Source organism: Chiloscyllium plagiosum, unplaced genomic scaffold (genome assembly GCF_037043375.1).
Source record: "Chiloscyllium plagiosum isolate Xiang-an unplaced genomic scaffold, Cpla_swu_hap1 HiC_scaffold_12, whole genome shotgun sequence".
Classification (NCBI taxonomy): domain Eukaryota; kingdom Metazoa; phylum Chordata; class Chondrichthyes; order Orectolobiformes; family Hemiscylliidae; genus Chiloscyllium; species Chiloscyllium plagiosum.
Window position 1 is genome coordinate 14,704,903 of NW_028270150.1, and position 26,302 is coordinate 14,731,204.

General features: G+C 42.1%; 1 protein-coding gene across 3 annotated transcripts in view; it reads right to left on the bottom strand.

Annotated features, from left to right (window-relative positions):
* ncam2a (neural cell adhesion molecule 2a) overlaps positions 1 to 26,302 on the bottom strand; it is a 1,585,154-nt gene that overhangs the window by 441,710 nt on the left and 1,117,142 nt on the right. For all 3 annotated transcript variants that reach the window (XM_043701406.2, XM_087992469.1, XM_087992470.1), the window contains one exon: positions 23,243 to 23,380. In XM_043701406.2, the coding sequence (XP_043557341.2) occupies positions 23,243 to 23,380 (138 nt within the window). The remainder of the gene's footprint in view (positions 1 to 23,242; positions 23,381 to 26,302) is intronic.

Genomic DNA, 26,302 nt, shown 5'->3' on the forward strand with positions numbered 1-26,302 from the left:
TGATACACTTCATGGTCAGGTCCCAGGGGGTATTGCTGAACAAAGAGATGTTGGAATGCAGGCTCATCGCTCCTTGAAAGTAGAGTCACAGGTAGGTAGGATAGTGAAGAAGGCATTTGGTATGCTTTCCTTTATTGGTCAGATCATTGAGTACAGGAGTTGAGAGGTCATTTTGTACAGGACATTGGTTAGGCCACTTTTGGAATATTGAGTGCAATTCTGGTCTCCTTCCTATCGGAAAGATGTTGTGAAACTTGAAAGGGTTCAGAAAAAATGACAAGGATGTTGCCAGGGTTGGAGAATTCGAGCTATAGGGAGAGACTGAACAGGCTGGGGCTGTTTTCCTTGGAGTGTCGAAGGCTGAGGGCTGACCTTGGAGAAATTTATAAAATCATGAGGGACATGAATAGGATAAATAGACAAAGTCTTTTCCCTGGGGTGGGGGAGGCCAGAACTAGAGGGCATTGGTTTCAGGTGAGAAGGGAAACATTTAAAAGGGACCTAAGGGGCAACTTCGTCATACAGAGGGTGGTGCGCATATGGAATGAGCTGCCAGAGGAAGTGGTGGAGGCTGGTAAAGTTGCAACATTTAAAAGGCATTTGGATGGGTATATGAATAGGAAGGGTTTAGATGGATATAGACCAAGTGCTGGCAGGTGGGACTAGATTAGATTGATATATCTGTTCAGACAGAAGGGTCTGTTTCCATGCTGTACATCTCTATAACTCTGTGATCTTGGGTTTATAGTGATCTTGAGTTTGGTTCTCCAAGTGGAGTTAAAGATACATGATCACAAAGGGAAGATGTGTACTAATGTTGAGTCAGAACCGATGCAACCAAATATCTTAATGTAGTTTGTCAACTATGGTAGCCACATCCAACACATCAAGAACAGATTAAGAATGCAACAAATTCTCAATTAGTTCACACATTCAGAGCTGAGCAATTTCTGAAATTATTTTAAAAAGTTACTGTTAAAGAAATCTTTAATAATTTATATGAGATGATGACATCACCAGATTTGTATTCCTCAATGTGTAATTATACCCATGGCTTACACTTAAGTTTAAGATATTTAAATTTCATTTGATTATAATCAGAAGACTGATCTGCTAAAATGGAAGGCTGCTCATTAGTTGCAAAGTCCTTTAAAATATAAAATTTGTTGGAAAGTCTAATGAGGTGAAGAATAGATAAATGTCACTTGCAGCATGTTATTATAACGTGAAATCCACTGGAAAACACTATTGGCACAAAAATAATTAATGAGTGTTACAAGCAAATTACATGGACACTGATCATACTTTAATCTTTTTTTCAATTCAGCTGTAATGGTCTGTTTCATTGAATGGAAATGAACGTTTAGGATTTCAAATTTCACGACGAAATTGTGCTCAGGTAGATTAACAAATTTCATTTGGGTTGAAGTCCCAGTTCTGATTTTGTGCAAAATTGGTGTTAACGCTTCAATACCTTGAACTATTTCAATGCAGTCTCATTGCATTTAACTGGCATTTAATTGCCAATATACTTGCTTGCAGACTAGCGTGTCACATTAGAAATTGAGTCTCAAATCGTGACTTGTAGCCAGCGGAAATCTCAATGGATTTATAACCCATTATGTGAAAACTCTACAAGTGCCTTTCTCTAACTGCCTGAACCATTACAGTAGCACATGTAAGAATTCCTTTTGCTTCATTTGCACATCTCAAAGTGGTGTCCCACTGGACAATCCCAGATGCAAAATGCTTAAGAGTTTGATACTTTACACAAAGATTACCTTAACCCTCTAATATAAAATGATAGAAAACATGGAAAATTAGAAGGTCAACCAGGAATGTGCCATTCAACTCTCTAATTCTGCTCCGACATTCAACATGACCATGGCTGACCAGCCAACTCAGTCCCTTCTTCCTGCTTTCTCCCTATACCCTTTGACCTTTTAGCCCTAAGAACTAAATCTAACTTCTTCTCAAAAACATCCAATGTTTTGCCCTCAACCGATTTCTGTTGCAGAGGATTCCAGAGGCCTACCACTCTCTGGGTAAAGACATTTCTCCTCATCTCAGTCATGTTTTTGATTCAAAAGGGTCAAATGAGAAAGGCATATGGGAGAAACCCACGAGGAGATCTGTCGTGCATTGGCAGACCACCTACAGAACATTGTCACTGTCAAGAAGCATGAACGATTTCTGGCCACACCTTAGCACAGGACTTCATGAAGAATTTGGAACATATAAACACCTAATGGTTCCAGCAGGAGCATGAGTAGGTGATCCAGCTCCTCAAACCTGCTCTGTTATTTGATAAGACCATGGCTGATCAGATTGTGACCTCCACGAGAGTTGCCTGTCTACTCACTATACACATTAACTCCTTTCTCAGTCCATTCTGGTTATGGGTCATAATTTGAAACACAAGTTCTAATGCCACATGTTAATCTGCTGACTATGAAATACAAGTTAAAAATTATGAGTTTACACTGAACTGGCTCAAAGTTATTGAGGTATCATTGATCAAAAACAGAAGAAATGAAATGCTTAGTCTAAATAAGTAGAATTTTCTTCTAAACTTCCCTCATAACTCAGTTCAGAAAAATTAGCTTATAATCAGCACTGGGTTCACTTTTGTTTGTTGTTTATATAAGTGATTTAGATGAGAATATGGGAGGCATGGTTAGTAAGTTTGTGGATGACACCACAGTTGGTGGTATTGTGGACAGTGAAGAAGGATATCTAAGATACCAAAGAAAGTTTGATCAAAGTTTGTGAGAAGATTTGTAGCTTGGGTGCTCGTTGTTGTGGTTCTGTTCATCGAGCTGGGAATTTGTGTTGCAGACGTTTCGTCCCCTGTCTAGGTGACATCCTCAGTGCTGGGAAGCCTCCTGTGAAGCGCTTCTGTGATGTTTCCTCCGGCATTTATAGTGGTTTGTCTCTGCCGCTTCCGGTTGTCAATTCCAGCTGTCCGTTGCAGTGGTCGGTATATTGCGTCCAGGTCGATGTGCTTATAGATTGAATCTGTGGATGAGTGCCATGCCTCTAGGAATTCCCTGGCTGTTCTCTGTTTGGCTTGTCCTATAATAGTAGTGTTGTCCCAGTCGAACTCATGTTGCTTGTCATGTGCGTGTGTGGCTACTAAGGATAGCTGGTCGTTTCATGGCTAGTTGGTGTTCATGCATGCGGATCGTTAGCTGTCTTCCTGTTTGTCCTATGAAGTGTTTTGTGCAGTCCTTGCATGGGATTTTGTACACTACATTGGTTTGCTCATGTTGGGTATCGGGTCCTTCGTTCTGGTGAGTTGTCTGAGAGTAGCTGTTGGTTTGTGTGTTGTTATGAGTCCTAGTGGTCGCAGTAGTCTGGCTATCAGTTCAGAAATGCTCCTGATGTATGGTAGTGTGGCTAGTCCATTGGTTTGCGGCATGTCCTCATTCCCTTAGGCATCTGTTGATGAAATTGCGCGGGTATCCGTTTTTGGCGAATACATTGTATAGGTGTTCTTCTTCCTCTTTTTGCAGTTCTGGTGTACTGCAGTGTGTTGTAGCCCTTTTGAACAGTGTCTTGATGCAACTTCTTTTGTGTGTGTTGGGGTGGTTGCTTTTGTAGTTCAGGACTTGGTCTGTGTGTGTGGCTTTCCTGTGTACCTTTGTGGTGAATTCTCCATCAGGTGTTCTCTGTACCATCACATCTAGGAATGGGAGTTGGTTGTCCTTTTCTTCCTCTCTAGTGAATCGGATTCCTGTGAGTGTGGCGTTGATGATCCGGTGTGTGTTCTCTATTTTTGTGTTTTTAATGATTACAAAGGTGTCATCCACATATCTGACCCAGAGTTTGGGTTGAATTTGCATTAAGACTGTTTGTTCTAATCTTTGCATTACCGCTTCTGCTATGAGTCCAGAGATGGGTGAGCCCATGGGTGTGCTGTTGATTTGTTCATATATTTGGTTGTTGAATGTGAAGTGTGTTGTGAGGCACAGGTCCAGTAGTTTGAGTATGCCGTCTTTGTTGATAGGTTCACCGTCCTGTTGTCTGTTCTGTATGTCCAGCAGGTTGGCTATTGTTTCTCGGGCTAGGGTTTTGTCGATAGAGGTGAACAGTGCCGTTACATCGAATGAGACCATAGTTTCTTCCTTGTCTATGTGTATATTTCTGATGATGTCCAAGAATTCCTGTGTTGACTGTATAGAGTGTCTGGATCCGCTGGTCAGGTATTTCAGTTTCTGTGATGGTGCCCCTGGTAGTGATACTACTGGTCTGAGGGGAACGAGGACATGCCGCAACCCAAAGGACTAGCCACACTACCATACATCAAGAGCATTTCCAAACTGACAGCTAGACTACTGCGACCACTAGGACTCATAACAGCACACAAACCAACAGCCACTCTCAGACAAGTCACCAGAACGAAGGACCCGATACCCAACATGAGCAAAACCAATGTAGTATACAAAATCCCATGCAAGGATTGCACAAAACACTACATAGGACAAACAGGAAGACAGCTAACGATCCACATCCATGAACATCAATAGGCACGAAATGACATGACCAGCTCTCTTTAATAGCCACACACGCAGATGACAAGCAACATGAGTTCGACTGGGACAACATTAATATTATAGGACAAGCCAAACAGAGAACAGCCAGGGAATTCCTAGAGGCATGGCACTCATCCACAGATTCAATAAGCACATCGACCTGGACCCAATATACTGGCCACTGCAGGGGACAGCTGGAACTGACAACCGGAAGTGGCAGAGACAAACCACTATAAATGCCAGAGGAAACATCACAGAAGCGCTTCACAGGAGGCTCCCAAGCACTGAGGATGTCACCTAGACAGGGGACGAAACGTCTACAACACAAATTCCCAGCTCGGCGAACAGAACCACAACAAGTTTTGATCAATTTAGTCAATGGGTTGAGGAGAGGCAGATGTAGTTTAATTTGGATCAATGCGATCTATTGCAATTTGGTAAAACAAACAAGGGCAGGACTTCTACAACTAATTGTAGTGTCCTCTGACAGAGAAACTACGGGTTCAGGTATATAACTGTTAGAATTTTGCATCACAGGTAGAAAGGGTCATTAAGAAGGCACTTAGCGTACTTGCATTCAATGCTCAGGCATTTGAATATATGAGTTGGGACGTCATGTTGAGGCTTTTTTTGAGTACTGTGTCCAGTTCCGGTCGCCCAGTTATAGGAAGGATATTATTAAACTGGAAAGGGTTCAGAAGTAATTAACCAGGTTGTTGCCGGGTATGGAAGGTTTGAGTTAAAAAGAAAGGTTGGGACTTTTTCACTGGAGTGTAGGAGGTTGAGAGGGGACCTGATAGAAGTTTATAAAATCATGATGGAGTATAGATAGAGTTAATAGTATGTGTCTTTTCCCAAAGTTAGGGGATTTCAAGACCAGGGGCACATTTTAAGGTGAAAGGAAACAGATTTAAAGAAGGATTTGAGGGACAACTTGTTTACACAGAGGGTGGTCCACATATGGAATGAACTTCCTGCGGAAGGAGAGGATGTGGGAACAGTTACAACATTTAAAGCACATTTGAATAAGCACCTGAATAGGAAGGGGTGTAGGGATATGGGCCAGGAGCAGGCAGGTGGGGTTAGTTTAGTTTGGGATTACGTTTGGCATGGACTTGTTGGACTGAAGGCTCTGTTTCTGTGCTGTATGACTCCATGACTCTATGTGCAGGTTAGGTGGATTGGCCATGGTAAATTTCCCCATGGTATCCAGGGGTGTGCAGGGAAGATGGATTAAGCATGGCAAATGTGGGATTAGGGGACAGGGTGGGGATTGGGTTTGAATGGGATGCTTTTCAGAGGGTCGGTGCAGAACAAACTTGATGGCAGAGTAGCCTCTTTCAGCGCTGCAGGAATTCTATTTCTCTGAATTAACTATGATATGACTTGAGATATCCCCTTGAAAGCCCCAAAGAAACACATAGGACAGGAGGATTGATACAAGTATTAAAGGTGAGAAAATATAGGAGTTATAAACAAATTCTGTTGATCAAAGTCAAGGGGATGTGATGAGGTATTTCTCACTTTTGTTGAGTGTGAGTAATGATGAAACTGTTATTATGAGTCAATTTAATTCCCAGACTTAAATCTAGCTTGATTGTTAGTTTGGTTTCAAATTATCAAGATAGTGTCACACTGAAATATCACAATGCAATTCTGCAGATTTGATTTTAACAATAATCCAGAAATTTATTTCACAGAAGAGCTGAAGTTAAAATGGAATAAAACCAAATTATTTACATGTAATATGAGTTTAGAGATTTTGAAACATACAGTAAAATATAATCTCTTTACTTCCTCAAAAAATTCCTTCACAGATTCCAAAAGCACTCATTAACAGCATTAATATCAGAGAGAGAGTACCTCTTCTATCCTCTCTAGATTTAGTATATTTTCTAATCAATCTGCTTAGAGATGTAATTACACACCTCTGGAGCAGGTGGGACTTGAACCCAGTCTCCTGACAAAGACCTCTTTCGGCTTAATATAACTGTGACATCAATTCTCAATCAAGTAAATCTGACAGCCTATTCCTGGAGTTTTCACACACCTGAGTTTAAACATTCTCAGCCTCAAATAATCTAATTTTCAAACACTTCTCTGTTTTTTTTCCAAACTCCTTACACTGAGGTAATCTTTTTTTAACAACTTTCTTCCTCTCTCAGGAAGACTTTTGTTTTGCATTCACCGTCATCCATTTCTGCAGAACTGCCCCAAAATTGAACCTGAAATAAAAGACAACTCATTTTTCAAGCTGTGGATGTTTTCCTGAATCTTAAAATAAAACAGGTCTGCAAATTTCTAACATAAACTCTGATGCAGCATCGTTTACTTTATATAACATAGAACACAGAACGTTAAAGCGCAGCACAGGCCCTTCAGCCCTCGATGTTGCGCCGACCTGTGAAAATAATCTGATGCCCATCTAACTTTCACCATTCTATTATTATCCATGTGTATATCCAATGACCATTTAAATGCCCTTAACATGAGTGAGTTTACTACAGTTGCAGACAGGCCGTTCCACGCTATACTACTCTCTGAGTGAAAAAACTACCCCCACTTGTTTGTAAATTCTCCAAATGTACACCAAAGAGCATGAGGTTTATCTGCAGTTCTACAAGACCCTGGTGAGATCACATTTGGAATATTGTGTCCAGTTCTAGTCACCCTATTATAGGAAAGATGCAAAGACTTTGGAGAGGGTGCAAAGAAGGTTTACGAGGATGCTTTAGGTTCCCTACAGTGTGGAAACAGGCCCTTCGGCCCAACCAGTCCACACTGACCCTCCGATGAGTAACCCACCCAGACCCATTTCCCTCTGACTAATGCACTATGGGTGATTTAGCATGGCCAGTTCACCTGACCTTCACATCTTTGTGACTGTGGGAGAAAACCAGAGCACCCAGAGGATACCCACACAGATACGGGGAGAACATGCAAACTCCACACAGACAGTGGCTTGAGGCTGGAATTGAACTTGGGACCTGGCGCTGTGCGGCAGCAGTGCTAACCGCTGTGCCACCATACCACCTGGACTAGAAGGCTTGTCTTATGAAGAGATGTTGACTGAGCTCAGGCTTTTCTCTCTGGAGAGAAGGAGGAAGAGAGGTGGACTGATTGAGGTGTACAAGGTAATGAGAGGCATGAATAGAGTCGATAGCCAGAGACTTTTCCCCAGGGCAGGATTGACTGCCACAAGGGGTCATAGTTTTAAGGTGTTAGGAGGAAGGTATAGAGGAGACATCAGAGGTAGGTTCTTTATGCAGAGAGTTGTGAATGCATGGAATGCATTGCCAGCGGTGGTGGTGGAAACAGAATCATTAGGTACACTTTAGCGATTGCTGGACATGCACATGGATAGCAGTGAATTGAGGGGTGCGTAGGTTAGGTTATTTTATTTTAGATTAGGATTAATCCTCGGCACAACATCATGGGCTGAAGAGCCTGTTCTGTGCTGTACTTTTCTATGTTCTAAAAAAAGTCTCTGAAAGCTTCCTCTCTATGAAGTTGTTTTAAAAGAAATTACCATAACTTAAATTAATCATTAAACCCTTCAATTACAATTGTACAGAAAAACCCATATGTCACTAATTCAAAATTCAAACATCCAAACTAAAAATAAATGACATTAAAAATATATATAAAATTCATATTCCCTGCAACATAAGAAAATGCCTTTTCTCTGTCTCTTGACATTGCCAAATCATTCTGCAGTCCAAGAGGGACTGTTCACATTTTGTGGGGCAGCACAGTGACTCAGCGGTTAATGCTGCTGCCTCATGGCACCAGAGACCTCGGTTCGATTCCAGCCTCGGGGTGGAGTTTGCACATCCTCCCTGCGTCTGTATGGGTTGCCTCCAGATAGACAATAGGTGCAGGAGTAGGCCATTCATTATGATCATGGCTGATCATCCTCAATCAGTATCCTGTTCCTGCCTTATCCCCATAACCCTTGAATCCACTATCCTTAAGAGCTCTATCCAACTCTTTCTTGAAAGTATCCAGAGACTTGGCCTCCACAGCCTTCTGGGGCAGAGCATTCCATACACCCACCACTCTCTGGGTGAAGAAGTTTCTCCTCAACTCTGTTCTAAATGGCCTACCCCTTATTTTTAAACTGTGTCCTCTGATTCTGGACTCACCCATCAGCGGAAACATGCTTCCTGCATCCAGAGTGTCCAATCCTTTAATAATCTTACACATCTCAATCAGATCCCCTCTCAGCCTTCTAAACTCAAGGGTATACAAGCCCAGTCGCTCCAATCTTTCAACGTAAGATAGTCCTGCCATTCCAGGAATTGACCTCGTGAACCTACACTGCACTCCCTCAATAGCCAGAATGTCTTTCCTCAAATTTGGAAATCAAAACTGCACACAATATTCCAGATGCGGTCTCACCAGGGCCCTGTACAGCTGCAGAAGGACCTCTTTGCTTCTATACTCAATTCCACTTGTTATGAAGGCCAGCATGCCATTAGCTTTCTTCACTGCCTGCTGTACCTGCCTGCTTGCTTTCATTGACTGATATACAAGAACACCTAGATCTCGTTGTACTGCCCCTTTACCTAACTTGACTCCATTTAGGTAGTAATCTGCCTTCCTGTTCTTGCCACCAAAGTGGATAACCACACATTTATCCACATTAAACTGGATCTGCCATGCATCTGTCCACTGACATAACTTGTCCAGGTCACCCTGTAATCTCCTAACATCCTCCTCACATTTCACCCTGCCACCCAGCTTTGTATCATCAGCAAATTTGCTAATGTTACTTTTAATACCATCATCTATATCATTAATGTATATTGTAAAAAGCTGCGGTCCCAGCACTGACCCTACTGGTCACTGCCTGCCATTCCAAAAGGGAGCCGTTTATCACTACTCTTTGTTTCCTGTCAGCCAACCAATTTTCAATCCAATCAGTACTTTGCCCCCAATACCATGTACCCTAATTTTGCTCACTAACCTCCTATGTGGGACTTTATCAAAGGCTTTCTGAAAGTCCAGGTACACTACATCTCCTGGATCTCCCTTGTCCATCTTCAGAGTTACATCCTCAAAAAATTCCAGAAGATTAGTCAAGCATGATTTCCCCTTCAAAAATCCATGTTGACTCTGACCTATCCTGTTACTGCTATCCAGATGTGTCGTAATTTCATCCTTTATAATTGACTCCAGCATCTTTCCCATCACTGAAGTCAGACTAACTGGTCTATAATTCCCTGCTTTCTCTTTCCCTCCTTTCTTAAAAAGTGGCACAACATTAGCTACCCTCCAATCTGCAGTAACTGATGTAACTGATCCTGAATCTATAGAACATTGGAAAATGATCACCAACGCATCCATGATTTCTCGAGCCACCTTCTTCAGTACCCTGGGATGTAGACCATCAGGCCCCGGGGACTTATCAGCCTTCAGGCCTAACAGTCTCTCCAACACCAATTCCTGGCAAATATAAATTTCCTTCAGTTCAGGTCCTTCAGCCACTGTTACCTCTGGGAGATTGCTTGTGTCTTCCCCAGTGAACACAGATCTGAAGTAGCAATTCAACTCTTCTGCCATTTCTTTGTTTCCCGTAATATATTCACCCATTTCTGTCTTCAAGGGCCCAATTTTAGTCTTAACCATTTTTTTTCCTTTCACATACCTAAAAAAGCTTTTACTATCCTCCTTTATATTTTTGGCCAGTTTACCTTCGTACCTCATTTTTTCTCTGCATATTTCCTTCTTAGTTATCCTCTGTTGTTCTTTAAAAGCTTCCCAGTTCTCCGTTTTCCCACTTATCTTTGCTATGTTATACTTTTTCCTTTTGACTTTATATGGTCCTTAACTTCCCTCATCAGCCACGGCCACTCATGCCTCCTCTTAGGATCTTTCTTCCTTTTTGGAATGAACTGATCCTGCATCTTCTGCATTATACCCAGAAATACATGCCATTGTTGCTCCACTGCCATCCCTGCTAAGGTATTGCACCATTGAACTTTGGCCAGCTCCTCCCTCATACCTCCATAGTTCCCTTTATTCAACTGAAATATTGTCAGTTCCGATTGTACCCTCTCCCTTTCAAATTGCAGATTGAAGCTTATTGTATTATGGTCACTACCTTCTAATGGTTCCTTCACTTCGAGGTCCCTGATCATATCCGGTTCATTGCACAACACCAGATCCAGAATTGCCTTCTCCCTTTGAGGCTCCAGCACCAGCTGTTCTAAGAATCCATCTCAGAGGCACTCCACAAACTCCCTTCCTTGGGGTCCAGTACCATCCTGATTCTCCCAGTCTACCTGCATGTTGAAATCCCCCTGGATGTTCTGGTTTCCTTCCACAGTGTAAAGATGTGCAAGTCAGTGAATTGGCCATGTCAAATTTTCCAACGTGTTCATGGATGTGTGGGTGAGGTGCATTAATTGGGGGAATTGTACGGTAGGAAAATGGGTCTGGGTGGGATACTCATCAGCGGCTCAGTTTGGACTTGTTTGGCCAATTGCCCTGTTCCCACAGAGTGTGAATATTCTTTAAGTCCCCGAGGAGTTCTGAAAGAACTCTATTAAAAGGTCAATCCCTCAGTGATTATAGAGTCATAGAGCAGCATGGAAACAGACCCTTCGGTCCAACCTGTCCATGCCGACCAGATATCCCAACCCAATCTAGTCCCACCTGCCAGCACCCGGCCCATATCCCTCCAAACCCTTCCTGCTCATATACCCATCCAGATGCCTTTTAAATGTTGCAATTGCACTAGCCTCCACCACTTCATCTGGCAGCTCATTCCACACACTCACAACCTGCTGCGTGAACAAGTTGCCCCTTAGGTCTCTTTTATGTCATTCCCCTCTCACCCTAAACCTATGCTCTCCAGTGCAGGACTCCCCCACCCCAGGGAAAAGAACTTGTCTATTTACCCTATCTATGCCCCACATGATTTTATAATCCTCTATAACGTCACCCCTCAGCCTCTGACACTCCAGGGAAAACAGCCCCAGCCTATTGAAACTCTCCCTTTCGCTCAAATCTCCAACCCTGGCAACATCCTTGTAAATCTTTTCTGAACCCTTTCAAGTTTCACAACATCTTTCCGATAGGAAGGAGACCAGAACTGCACACAATATTCCAACAGTGGCCTAACCAAGGTCCTGTACAGCTTCAATATGACCTCCCAATTCCTGTACTCAATACTCTGACCAATAAAGGAAAGCATACCAAATACCTTCTTTACAATCCTGTCTACCTGCGACTCTACTTTCAAGGAGCTTTGAATCAGCACTCCAAGGTCTCTTTGTTCAAGAGTACTCCCTAGGACCTTACCATTAAATATATAATTCCTGCTAAGATTTGTTTTCCCAAAATACAGCACCTCACATTTATCTAAATTAAACTCCATCTGCCACTCCTCAGCTCATTGGTTTATCCGATCAATATCCCATTGTAATCTGCGGTAACCTTCTTCGCTGCCCACTATACCCTCAATTTTGGTGTCATCTGCAAACTTACCTCTTAAGGTCACATCCAAATCATTTATATAAATGATGAAAAGTAGTGGACCCAGCACCGATCCTTGCGATACTCCACTGGTCACAGGCTTCCAGTCTGAAAAACAACCCTCCACCACCACCCTCTGTCTTCTATCTTTGATCCTGATGGTACTTGTCCAATGTACCTAAATTAACATGTTTCCGGTGTTATCACAGAATCACAGTCCTGTTACATACAGAAACAGGCCATTCAACCCATCATGCCCGCACTGGTTCTATTTCCTAAAGCCCAATCTTCTGCCTTCTTCCTTTATCCCTGTACATCAATTCCATCTGGATAATTACCCAATGCCTTTTTTGAATGCTTCTGTTGAACTTACTTGCACCACATTTCAATGCAGCACATTCTGGACCCTACCTACAACTGTGTGAAATAATAGCAAGTTACATTGCTATCAGTTACCTAGATAAACATTTATTTTGTAGTTTAAAAGATATTTGGGTATGTACATGTATAGGAAAGGCTTGAAGGGATATGGGCCAGGAGAAGGCAGGTGGGAATAGTTTAGTTTGGGATTATGTTCGGCATAGACTGGTTGGACTGAAGCATGTGTTTCTATGTTGTATGAGTTTATGACTCTATGACAGCTGTTGTTAAGTTACCATCATTACAGTAAATTTGCAATTGATGTTAATTTTAAAGTGAGCAAGGGAATCTGTTAATGAAGCCTACACTGTTCCTGCGAGGGAGATGACTGATTGGTACATTTGCTCTTGTCTGGTTGTAATTAGATCATTGTTTCCCTCTATTTTTGCCTTGTACAATGGCTTAATCCAGAGTTCCCAAATAGAAGGTGGCAGAACCCAATCAGGTCATGGGCAAGATTTTGGGATGATGAGCCATGAGGCAACAATGGTGTTCAGGGATCTCACCTGTATTTTGACAGTAGCACGGCCCAGTTAAACATTCCTATTTCTTTCTACCCGTCAGTGAATGTGACTTCACTCTGTGCTTTATTTCAGGGTGAACCTATTAGTTTTAAAGGTTCGCCACTGCCCTGCTCAACACCTCCCACCCCTTCCCCACCAAACTGGTCAACACTTACCCTCCCTTCCCCTCCCCCCGCATGAAGAACCTTTCACTCATCCAACCCTGGTTTAAGAGCTCTCTCATTCTTCTGTGGGCAATTTTCACTCTGGAGTTACAAATGTGAGGCACTAAAATAGGGTCACATTATGAAAGAGTTTAGAATACGGTTTCAGTCATTCTATTAGAACATAGAACAGTAATACATCTGTATTGTGCTGACCTTTTATCCTACTCTAAGATCAGACTAACCTACATACCCTTCATTTTACTATCATCCATGTGCCTATCCAAGAGTCACTTAAATGTCCCTAATGTATCTGACTCTACTACCACCGCTGGCAGTGCATTCCACCCACCCCCCACTCTCTGTGTAAAGAACCTATCTCTGACATCTCCCCGAAACTCTCTTCCAATCATCTGAAAATTATTCCCCCTTGTGGTAGTCATTTCTGTCCTGGGAAAATGTCTCTGGCTATCTACTGTATGTAAGCCTCTCTTCACCTTGTACACCTCTATCTAGTCACCTCTCATCCTTCTTCACCCCAGTGAGAAAAGCCCTAGCTCCCTCAACCTTACTTCATAAGACACACCCTCCAGTCCAGGCAGCATCCTTGTAAATCTTCCCTGCACCTTCTCTAAATCTTCCACATCTTTCCTATCATGAGGTGACCAGAACTGAACACAATATTTCAAGTGTGATCTAACCAGGGCTTTATAGAGCTGCAGCATAATCTCACAGCTCTTAAACTCAATCCACCTGTTAATGAAAGCCAACACACCATATGCCTTCTTAACAACTCTGTCAAATTGGGTGGCAACTTTGAGTGATCTATGAACATGGACCCCAAGATCCCTCAGTTCCTCCACACTGCCAAGAATCCTGCCTTTAACCCAGTATTCTGTATTCAAAATCAACGTTCCAAGTGAATCAATTCACACTTTTCCTGGTTGAACTCCATCTGTCACTTCTTAGCCCAGCTCTGCATCCTGCCAATGTCCAGTTACAACCTACAACATCCCTCCACACTATCCACTACTCCACCTATCTTTGTGTGATTGGCAAACTTACTAACTCACCCTTCCACTTCCTCATCCAAGTCATTAATACAAATCACAAAGAGCAGAGGTCCCAGACCCGATCCCTGCTGAACATCACTGGTCACCGAGTTCCAGGCTGAATATTTTCCATCTATTACCTTCCTCTGTCTTCTATGGGCCAGCCAATTCTGTATCCAGACAGCCAGATTTCCCTGTCGTTGAGAGTGTGTTGTTGGAAAAGGACAGCAGGTCAGGCAACATCCAAGGAGCAGGAAAATTTATGTTTCAGGTCGGAACCATTTATCAGGAATGAGGAGTACAGTGAGACAGGGGCTCACTGAGATCTTCGTAGAGACAGGAGGAGAACTTCTTCAAGGTAGGCATCCTTGGAAGAGACTTCACAGTAAGATTGAAATCAACTAGGAGACAGTGAGGTCTGCAAATGCTGGAGATCAGAGTTGAGTGTGTGTTGCTGGAAAAGCGCAGCAGGTCAGGCAGCATCCGAGGAACAGGAGAATTGACTTTTTAGGTCTGAGCCCTTCATCAGGTCATTCCTGCTCCTTGGATGCTGCCTGACCTGCTGTGCTTTTCCAGCAACATACTCTCAACTCTGATCTCCAGCATTTGCCAACCTCACTGTCTCCTAGTAGATTTCCCTGTATCCCATGTCACTTTACTTTCCGAATGAACCTACCGTGGGGAACCTTATTAAACGCCTTGCTAAAATCCATGTACACCACATCCACTGCTCTACATTCATCAATGTGTTTTCTCACATCATCAAAGAATTCAAGAAGGTCTGTGAGGCATGACCTGCCCTCATAAAGCCATGCTGACTACCTCTAATTAAGTTATGGTATTATATGTAGACATAAATCCTGTCCCTCATAATCCTCTCCAATAATTTGCCCACCACAGATGTAACACTGACTGGTCTGTAGTTCCTAGGATTATCCCTATTCCCTTTCTTAAACAAGGGAATAATATTTGCAATGGAAATTAATAGATATCCTCTGTTAATCCAAAGTTTACAAAGGTAACAAACACAAAACCTTCTCAAAATCTTAAACAGTAGCTAAGAAATGAAATATATGTTAAATATATCATTTTACTTGCATGACACTGTAATCGTTTGCTATAAATTCAGTGTCTTATGGTCCTATTCCACAACTACCTGAAGAAGGAACGGTGCTCCAAAAGCTAGTGCTTCCAATAAACCTGTTGGACTATAACCTGATGTTGTGTGATTTTTAACTTTGTACACCCCACTCCAACACTGGCTCATCCACATCATGTTTATCAGAATGGAAAGCCCTAAGATGTTTCAAAGGAGTATCATCAAACAAAGTGTGACACCAAATTGCATCAGATGGTGAAAATGTTGGTCAAAGACAGGGGTTTTAAGAAATGTCTTAAAAGAATAAAGTGTGTAAGGAAGCCAGAGCAGTGTAGATCGAGAATTTCAGAGTTCTGATTCCAGAAAACTCAAGGCAATACCGCCACTGGCAGTAGAATGAACATAGGAGATGGTCTGAATTAGAGGAGTTGTTGATATTGTGGAAGGTTGTTGCGATGTCAGGATGATAGGGCGAAGTCAAATCATAGAGTCAATGGAAAATAAAGATGAGAATGTTAATATCCTGCTGTTGCTTGACCAGGAGCTGAGGTAGATTAATGAATACAGGGATAACATCAGGTTGATGCAGCTTGAAGATCTAAATACTGCAGATTTTCTGTACAAAGTTATAATGAAGCTGAACAGTTGTGTAATTGCGAAGGATCTTTAAAATGATGAAACAATATAATGTGGTAGACATAGGGATTGATATTCTGGAGTTTCCTCTGGCCCCCACCACTGACCGCCACACCTTAGGTATCAAGAAATCATCTCACACTTTGTTCACAGCACAGACTACCCTGTGGAGTATTTAAAGACACTGAACTATCCGAATTATGTCCCTTCACACTCAACTGTGCAATTACATGAACTGCGACATTCTGAACTCCCCCTCCACCCTTTACAGAACATAGACCACAGAACATAGGACAGTACAGCACAGTACAGGCCTTTCAGCCCGCAATGTTGTGCCGACCTTTTATCCTACTCTAAGATCAAACTAACTTACATACCCTTCATTTTACTATCGTCCATGTGCCTATCCAAGAGTCGCTTAAATGTACCTAATGTATCTGGCTCTACTGCCATTGCTGGCACTGCATTCCACACACACACCCACCACTCTATGTGTAAAGAAACTACCCCTGACATTGCCCCTAAAACTTCTTCCAATTACCCTAAAATTATGCCCCCTCATGATAGTCATTTCCATCTTGGGCAAAAGCCTCTGGCTATCCACTCAACTTATGCCTGTCATCATCTTGTACACCTCTATCAGGTCACCTCTCATCCTTCTTCGCTCCAATGAGAAAAGCCCTTGTTCCCTCAACCGTACTTCACAAGACACACCCTCCAGTCCATCATCCTGGTAAATCTCCTCTGCGCCCTCTCTCAAGCTTCCACATCCTTCCTATAATGAGGCGACCAGAAGTGAACACAATATTCCAAGTGTGACCTAACCAGGGCTCTATAGAGCTGCAGCATAACCTCATGGCTCTGAAACTCAATCCTCCTGTTAATGAAAGCCAACAAGCCATACACCTTCTTAAGGGAGACAGTTGTAGGTGCCTTTAGATATTTTCTAATCTACCTATTTAGTGATGTTTTGACACACCTCTGGAGGAGGTTGAACTTGATCCCAGGCTTCCTGGGTTCAAATGTAGGGATACTACCACTGCACCACAAGAGCCCAAAGGTAAAGTCACCACAGGCTCTCATTGGTGATGAATTTAACCTGAGGGCCACCACATGCTGGGAGATATTGAGAAGGTGGGACTTTCAAGGTGGCCTCAGCTGGTATCGGAATCAAACCCATATTGTTGGCAATACTCTGCATCACAAACCAGCCTTCCAGCCAACTGAGCTAACTGATTGGCTCAAGGGCACTCTGCCTGCCGAGAAATCTTAAATGTGCAAAAGAAAGAAAATTCTTGTTGTGCATTTTTAATGCATTTATTAAAGAAATGAAAGAACCTTTCACCAAAACAGAGCAACCCAATGCACATTACAGCCAAATATGGACTTCCCAAAGTGCACTCACCCCATTATAATGTTGGAAACACAGCAACTACCTTAAGCACAAGAGCTTCTCACAAGCAATAATGTGGTCACAACTAAATAATGTGTCTCCAGTGACGCTGATTGAGGGATAAATATTTGTCAAAAACATGGGAAAATACCCAGTTGAAAATATACTGCCATGGGATCATTTATCATAACTTGTTGCTGTTTAATCTGGAGAGATAGAATTTTCTGTTAATCAGTATTTGCTGTCAGAACCTTGTATTCATAATGTTCTTTGAGTTACTACTTTACCTAATGTCATTTTACTGGAGAAGCAATCAGCATCACACAGTAATTCTCTCCAAATCAATGGAAGGAAACATTGGGCGGATTGAGGGAGTTGCCAATGGTGATAGAAATATTAATTGAGTGGATACTTTACTTTAGAGTAACAAGAGATGATCGTCCTGCAGCATATAAAACATTGAAGTGGTTCAGCAGGGCAGGTGATAAAAGATTGTTTCCATTGCTTTGGGAAATAAGACACGGGGAGCCAGTCTCAAGACATGTGACTGATCATTTAGGACTGAAATGAGGAGAAACTACTTCATTCAGAGGATTGTAAATCTTGGAATTCTCTATCCCAGAGGTTTGTAGAGGCTGAATCATTGGATATATTTAAGGACAAAATGGAGAAACTTTAGCTTTACAATGAATCATGGGAATCGAAAAGTGTGGTGCTGATAAAGCACAGCCAGTCAGGCAGTATCCGAGGAGCAGGAGAGTTGACGTTTTGAGCATAAGCTCTTTATCCGGAGAACTTATGCTCCAAACGTCGATTTTCCTGCCCCTCGGATTCTGCTTGACCGGCTGTGCTTTTCCAGCACTACACTTTTTGACTCTGATCTCCAGCATCTGCAGTTCTCGGTTTCTCCTAATGCATCATGGGATTTGGGCGATGAGCCAGAAAATGAAGCTGGACCACTGTATCTGTCATGATCATGCTGAGGGGCAGAACAAGCTCAATGGGCCAAATGGTCTTCTTCACTCTTTTTCTTGCGTTCTTACGATGTCAGAAACAGACTGATTGGTTATTTGACTCACGTCTGCAGGGCTGAAAGATTTACAGCTCCTTTCCTTTTACTGAAAACTGTCTAATGGAGCCTGATTAGTTTTGGGTGGTTGAGTTGTTTTAAGAATTGGCTGAAATTCCGGTTTGATCTGCATGGGATTAATCATTCTGTTCCAGAGATTGTCAGACATTATTCCCCCAGTTTTAGTCAGCTACTTTTTGAACAAGGGAAATCAGGTGAGGGATAAAAGTGGATTAGGTTAAGAAATCATCTTAACTGGTTAAAGAAACCATGGGGCTGCCAACCTATAGTCGCTCCACACAGGAAGATTTGTCATTGCAAATTAAGGCTCCTGTATTAGAGATTCTCCAGTTAATGATTTTGATTCTGAAAGACTACGTCTAATCATGCCATCCATCCCCTTAGCTTCCTAGAAAAGATTACACTGTAAAATCCTACAAGTGAAAACTAGTCTGCATCTCTCTGAGGTATAGTGTTCTCTACCTTGACGCATTTGCAATCATTAGTTGCTCAGCTTTTCATCTCTGCAGCTCTTTCAGGGTCTAACCAGGAGAGATTTGAGCTTATTTCCAGTCTCTGCACTGAGTCTTCTGGTGTGCAGTTGTACTGAGTAACTTTGTTCTTTTTGTAACCTTGTAAACACAAGCCATAAGCATCACCATGCAATAGAAACCTTGTCTTACATGAGCTGAGACCAGCCTCACCATATATCCTTAAATAGGTCTAGTAGGAATACTGTCTCGTCAAAGTACTTCACTGAGGAACAAATGTGCTATGAAGTTTATATGCTATTAAATATGGCTGGGGAGCTAATCTGGAACAACTGAAGGCCAGTAAATACCACGGCAAATACATTCACAAACTCTCAGCCTGCAGATTACAAATTCAACCATTAACACTTAAGTGCATGCCCTTTGTGGACCTTTCAGCACAATTCTGGGGAGTGCTGCACTGTCAGGGATGCAGCCTTTCCATCAGATGTCTAACTAATGCCTCTGTAGCACTCTCTGTCAGATTTTTAAGACACTACCACCACTATTCAAGGCCCATGGAACACTCACTGTTGTCCTAACCCTCAAGAGATGGCCTTGTTATTATTACATTGCTGCTTGTGAGAGTTTGCTGTGCACAAGAAATGACTGATCAATTCCAGCATTATAACAGAGACACACTCTGGGAGTACTATACTGGTGCTGAAGAGCTTCAAGAATTCCAAGGTTGTGAAAGGTACTAAGTAAATGCAAGTCTTTTGATTTGGGTCTGGCTTATGAATTAATAAAGGTAGAATCCAACTGCCCACTGCTTGTTCAAGAGGTAAGCATAGAATCCACTGCAGAGGCCCCAAACAGCAAAGTGACAGAGGAGAAAGTGAGGATTGCAGATGCTCGAGATTAGAGTCGAGAGTGTGATGCTGGAAAAGCACAGCAGGTCAGGCAGCATCTGAGGAGCAGGAGAGTCGACATTCTGGGCATAAGCCCTTCATCAGGAATGAATTCCTGATGAAAGGCTTTTGCCAGCAAAGTGATAGAATCAGACTATCCGCTTCTTCACGGATGGTAGTTGAAAGATAAGTATTTGATCTGTCATCATGTTGGGGCTTAGACTGCAGAAGAGTATGGCATCATGGTGGCTCAGTGGTTAGCACTGCTGCCTCACAGTGCCAGGGACCTGGGTTCAATCCCAGCCTCGGGCAACTGTCTGTGTGGAGTTTGCACATTCTCCCCGTATCTGCGTGAGTATGCTCCAGGTGCTTTGGTGTCCTCCCACAGTCCAAAGATGTGCAGGTCAGGTGAATTAGCCATGCTAGATTGTCCATAGTATTCAGGAATGTGCTGGTTAGGTGGACTAGCCATGGGAAATGCTGGGTGATAGAGTAGGGAGGTGGGTCTGGGGGTGGGGGTGGGATAGTCTTCAGAGGGTTGGCGTGGACTTGATGGGTTGAATGGCCTGCTTTCACACTGTATGGATTATATGAGTAACTGTACCTGATGTGATAATACTTACGTGAGGTCCCATTACATAAAAAACGATATGTGGGTAACATGGAATTGAAAAATTGAAAAAACATCTACTGCAGCTCCTGGTATTATATTATACTACAGTCTCAGACATTTCAGTTCTGGGTTAATTCAATTCCAAAGAATAGTACACTTTCCTCAGTATGTCATACTTTAAGAGGTGCCATAAGGATAAAGGGCGTGGTTAAATTGTACATATGTAAATGCACAGAGTATCACAAACAAAACTGGGGAACTGGGAGTAGAATTTGCTCTAGGCAGATATGGCACAGGAACATTCCCAAAAACATAGCTCAAGCCAGAACAGGCCTGGATAGGTAACATCCCAGATTATAAGGCCAAGGTTAGTGAAAAGGAAGGAGGTGTAGCAGTATCACAGCCCTTGAACGAGATACAGTTTCCAATTAGAATCTATGTAGTTAGACGTGAGAAACAGGAAGGGAGCAGTGATATTTTTAGTTAGTTATTATAAACCTCTAAGTAGTGGGGAGGAAGCAGTCTGTTATACTACTTGCATTAAAATAAAAACATTTCAAAGCACTCATCCTTGCATGTACCACATTAACCTGAAACTGCCTGTTGTTCCTACTAGACTTATTTGACTTAGTCCCTCTCTTGTCTTCAAACACAGATCTACTTCTCTGGTTTCCATCCCCTGCCACACTAGTTTAAGCCCTCCTGAGTGGTATTAGTAAACCTCCCTGCAAAGATAGAATCATAGAAGCCCTACAGTGTTGAAAAAAGCCATTTGGTCCAACCGATCCTCTGAAGAGTATCCCACTCAGACACATTCCCCTATCCTATTACTCGACATCTGCCCCTGACTAATGCACCTATTCTACACATCCCTGGACAATATAGGCAAATTAGCATGGCCAGTTCATCTAACCTGCACATCTTTGGACTTTGGGGGGAAACTGGAGCGCCTGGTGGAAACCCATGCAGACATGGGGAGAACGTGCAAACTCCACACAGTCGCCATGAGGCGCAACCGTGCAACCCCTGCAGTTTAGGTGTAACCCTTCCTTCTTATACAGGTCCCACCTGCCCTGGAGAATTGTAATGATCCAGATATCTGAAGCCTTCCCTCCTACATCACCTCTGCAGCCACGTATTCAACTGCATTATCTTCCTATTTCTGGCCTCACAAGTACATAGCACAGGGAATAAACCCAAGATTGCAACCCAAGAAGCCCTCCTTTTCAACTTTCTACCAAACTCCATCAATTCCCTTTCCAGGACCTTATTTCTCTTCCTGCATATGTCATTAGTACCAATATTGGCCACAATCTCTGCCTACTCACCCTCTCTTTCAGAATATCCCATGCCTGCTCAGAAGCATCCTTAATCCTGGCACTATTAAATGAGCATTATTATCTCATGCCAATCTCCTGCTTTTCTCCACTCTCTTGCATATTGCTTTTATCCAAGTAATTACCAAATGCTGTCTTGAATGCTTCAATTGAACCTGCCTTCACCATATTTCCAGGCAGTACATTCCTCACTGTTCACTGAGTGAAAAAAATCCTTATACTTGTTCCTTTCTTGAGCAAAACCTAGACAGAACTTCAATGGAGAGTTCCAAAGAAGTGTTGTGCAGACTTGAAATGTTAACTCTGTTTCTGTGTCCAAAGATTCTGACAGACCTGTTGAGTTTCTCCAGCCTTTTTTGTATTTGTTTCAGAATTCCACCATCTGCTGTATTTTCCCCTAATCAACCAATATCATACTGAATGGGGGGGTGGACCAAGAGTCTACTTCTGCTCTCATGTTGCATGTCCAGAACCTACATTTCTGCTGAAACAAACAAACATAACTTTGCAATGCTGAGCATTGGCAACCACCACAGGGCATCAGAATCTGTACAGAATGTAGGTAAAAAGTCTGAGGTGTTCTTGTGCTTTGGCACTAGCATTGATATAAAGAGTTTTCAGCTCCTCAATTCTTTGTGAAGTGCAGGTCCTTTCTGAGAAATCTCCCATGAGGCACCGATCTCAACTGAATTTCTGCTCTACTCCCCCTTCAATCCACATAGAGAGTCATAGTCATAGAGACATACAACATAGAAACAGACTCTTCAGTCCAACTCGTCCATGCCGACCAGATATTGTAAACTGATCCATTCCCATTTGCCAGCATTTGGCCCATATCCCTCTAAACCTTCCTATTCATATATCCATCCAGATGCTTTTTAAATGTTGGAACTGTACCAGCCATGACCAATTCCTTTGCCAGCTCATTACATATATGCACCACCCTCTGTATGAAAAAGTTGCCCCTTAAGAACCTTCTAAATCTTTCCCATTTAACTTATGCCCTCTCATTTTGGAGTCCTTTGCGCTGGGGAAAAGACCTTTACTATTCACCCTTTTCCATGCCAGTCATGATTTTATAATCCACTGTAAGGTCACCTCTCATCCTCCAATGCTCCAGGGAAAATAGCCCCAGCCTATTCAGCCTCTCCCAATGCTTCCCTCAGGGCACTGGATCCTATTTAAGTCAGTGTTCATTCACTGAGTAGTTAATATTGGAAAAATAAAATGGGAATCCAGAACTGGAGAGGACAAATATTGCAGAAGTTTGAGGGGCTGGAGGAGGTCACAGAGACTGGAAGAAGTGACTGGGTGAGGAGTTAAGAATAGAGAGGAGAAACTTAAATTGAGCTTTAATATTATGCAGTGAACAAGGCAAGTTATCTTTCTACAATAACAAAATGCAAAAGACACATTATCTCAGTAACATCACTAAATTACATCATATTGAAAATTCAGCAAGATGGTTGACTCATTTATACATATTTCATTCAGGACTGAACAGTAATCAAAACCCAGGAGCAAGAAGAAAGTGCCCAGAACAATCTAGTAATCTTACCATTCACAATAACAGAGATGTCTCTAAAATCAATTTCTCCCCGGGCCTCCACTCTCCCCTCGCATCGGTAAATGCCTTCATTCTTCTTGCTAATGTGTCGGATCTTCAAACTGTTGTTATCGATCATTGTAAACTTGTCTGGGAAGAAAAGTGTGAAATGACAAATCATGAAAGGTATGAAACAATGCATAGGAGACGATTTGACAATTTTCCCACAAATCTTTAAAAAGCAGTGAAGATGTCGCATTTATATAGCCTCTTTCATGGTCTCAGCATGTTCCAAAGCACTTTTCAGTGCTTTTATCCTTTTATCCTGTGAACTATCACAGCAAAGCCTAATCAAATTAATAACAAGTAAAGGAAGGAATCATAAAGACAGGTGACCAATTACTTGATAAAAGAGATAGATTTTAAGGTATATCTTAGAGAAAAGGATGTAACTTCTCAAGTTTAGGAACTCTGTGAAGGCATGGCCTGCCAATGGTGGAGAAAGGAATTAGGGAATGCCCAAGAGGAACAATGTGGAGGAAGATTCTCTTGGCTAGTGTTCTGGAAGTGTTGCAGGGCTGGACACAGAAAGGACTTAGGTACTAGAGGGAATTAGAAGAGGAAGATGAGCATTTTGAAATTTAATTTTAATGTATTGCTGTGCTTGGAGAACCAATGTGAGTCACTACCTGAAAATCTTTGAGGAAGTCACAACCAAGTACAGCCCACGTCAAATGTTCCAGATAAAATTCCACATCAAAAGCAATGAATTAAGTGCATAAAAAAAGGGTCAAATCTAGGGTATTCTGCTCTTTGAGCCCTTAGACAAGCACAAAGAGAGTACCTCAACTCGCATGTCTTGGCACAGAGTGTGGCATTGGGAATTTGGTGAGTGAAGGAATTTTAGGGGTTATTCCCTCCCTTAAATTTGAATTTGCTCATTTACAGCACTTAACAAATTAAAGACTTGATTACTTTAAACATTTGTTGTTAAAGTTAGGTTTTTTTGAACTTTGGTTGAGATTAAACAAACTCTCTGTTGGAGAGGTAGCCACAATTAATTAATTATTTGAACTGGTTTTCTTTATTCAGCAGTGCACACTCATTACTGTAGAATTTCATGGATATATGCAGTTAGTCTTGCTAAGCACATGAAATATTCAAGCATGAAGACAGCAACTTAAGTGAATAGAGCAGAGTGTAGCATCCACTGCGGGCTGGAGAGGGATCTGGAGTGTGAGGCAAAGGATCCAGTTGTTGCAGTCCAAATGGATACCACCAACATAGGTAGAATAGGGAAAGAGTTTCTAATAAAGCATTATAAATAACTAGAGCTAGGCAGCTCTGATGAAGACTCATCTAGACTCAAAAGGTTAGCTTGCTCTCTCTGTCTCTCTTTCTCCGCGGATGCTGCCTGACTCACAGTGATTTCCAGCATGTTTATTTACAGTACAGATTTCAGCATCTGCAGTATTTTGCTCCTCTAGACCTTGGGAACTTGGTTAAGTCAGGTGATATTCTGAACGTTGACATAAATGGAATGGGCCATGGGTGGGTGCCAGAAACCAGCAACAGGATGTGAGGCTGAAGCTTAGAATCACTAAGTAGGTGAGTTTTTAAGTGAGTAGTTGGTGAGATTTAAATTTATCATCTCTATAAAAGGGTGTATAATTTCAACTGGAACAGCGGGGTGGGGGGGTGTATAGCATTGCACTACATTGACAAATTAACGACTTAAACCAACTGATATAATTACAAAAAGTCATGGGGGTTATTTCCAAGCTTATCAAAATTAAAGACAATGGAGATGGCCATGCAGGTTCAAGGTGTAGGACAGATGAACTGTTAAATGACAACACGATCCATAGTAACAACATCCCCTGCTGTCAGTATCTGCAGTTGAACAAATTTTGGCTCAGAGTTGATGAGCTAATGGTCGAGATACAGATACTGTGAGGCTTCATGGAGTGGGAAATTTACTTGGAGAATTTGTTTCAGAACACAGTCACATCCATTTAGCCAGAGTCATCTGATTTTGTCGGTCATTAGGGACAGAAGAGTGTGACTGTACGTAATGCATGTAAAGGAGATCAAGAAGGTGGAAGTGGAAAAGATTCAGACCATTCCATTGTCTGACAGGTTTGAGATTCTTATAGATTGTATGGATGAGAGTAAGGGATGGCTGTAAACTGACTATGCTACTGTGATAAAATAGCAAATCAAGAAAGGAAGTAAATAGAACTGTAATAGTTTTCTGTAATTTAGTCAGGGATGTAGTCAATGTTCTCTGTAGCCAAGAGCCTGATAGTAGAATGTTGCACTACCTGCCCAGTAGAATGATTCAGGATATCTACAATGGGCTGGAGAAACCCATAGTGAGAGGTGAAGGATCCAGTTGTACTGGTTCAGATGGATACCAAAAACATAGATAGAACTATGAAAGAGTTTTTAGTTTGCATTATAAATATCTAAAAGTTAACCTTGCAAGCAGAATCCCAAAGCTAAATTATTACTCAAGTCATAATCCAATTGGTTTAGGATTATGAAAATTAGAGAGTCAATGTGTGGCTCAAATATGGGAGAAACAGATTTTGACTCCTGGGCAGGCACTGGTACCATTGGAACAGGCCTCAACTACAATACTGAGAAATATAACTAGGGTGTCAGAGAGAGGGCTTTAAACTAAATAATGACAGGTAGTGATACCCAAGAGGAAATTTAGTACATCAAAGGGGAACAATGGGGTCATGGAACAGTTAGTAATTTGGATAATGATGACTAGATTGTAGCAAGAGTGAACAAAAGAGTGGCTCAATGGCCCAGCGGTTAGTACTGTTGACTCACAGCACTAGACACCCAGGTTTGATTCCAGCCTCTGGCTGTGTGGAGTTTGCACATTCTACCCCAGTCTGTGTGGATTTCCTCCCAAGACCCAAAGATGTGCAAGTTAGGTGATTTGCCCATGCTAAATTGCCCATAGTGTTCAGGGATGTATAGGTTAGGTGCATTAGTCTAGTGTAAATGTAAAGTAGTAGGGGAATAGGTCTGGGTGGGTTATTCTTTGGAGGGTTG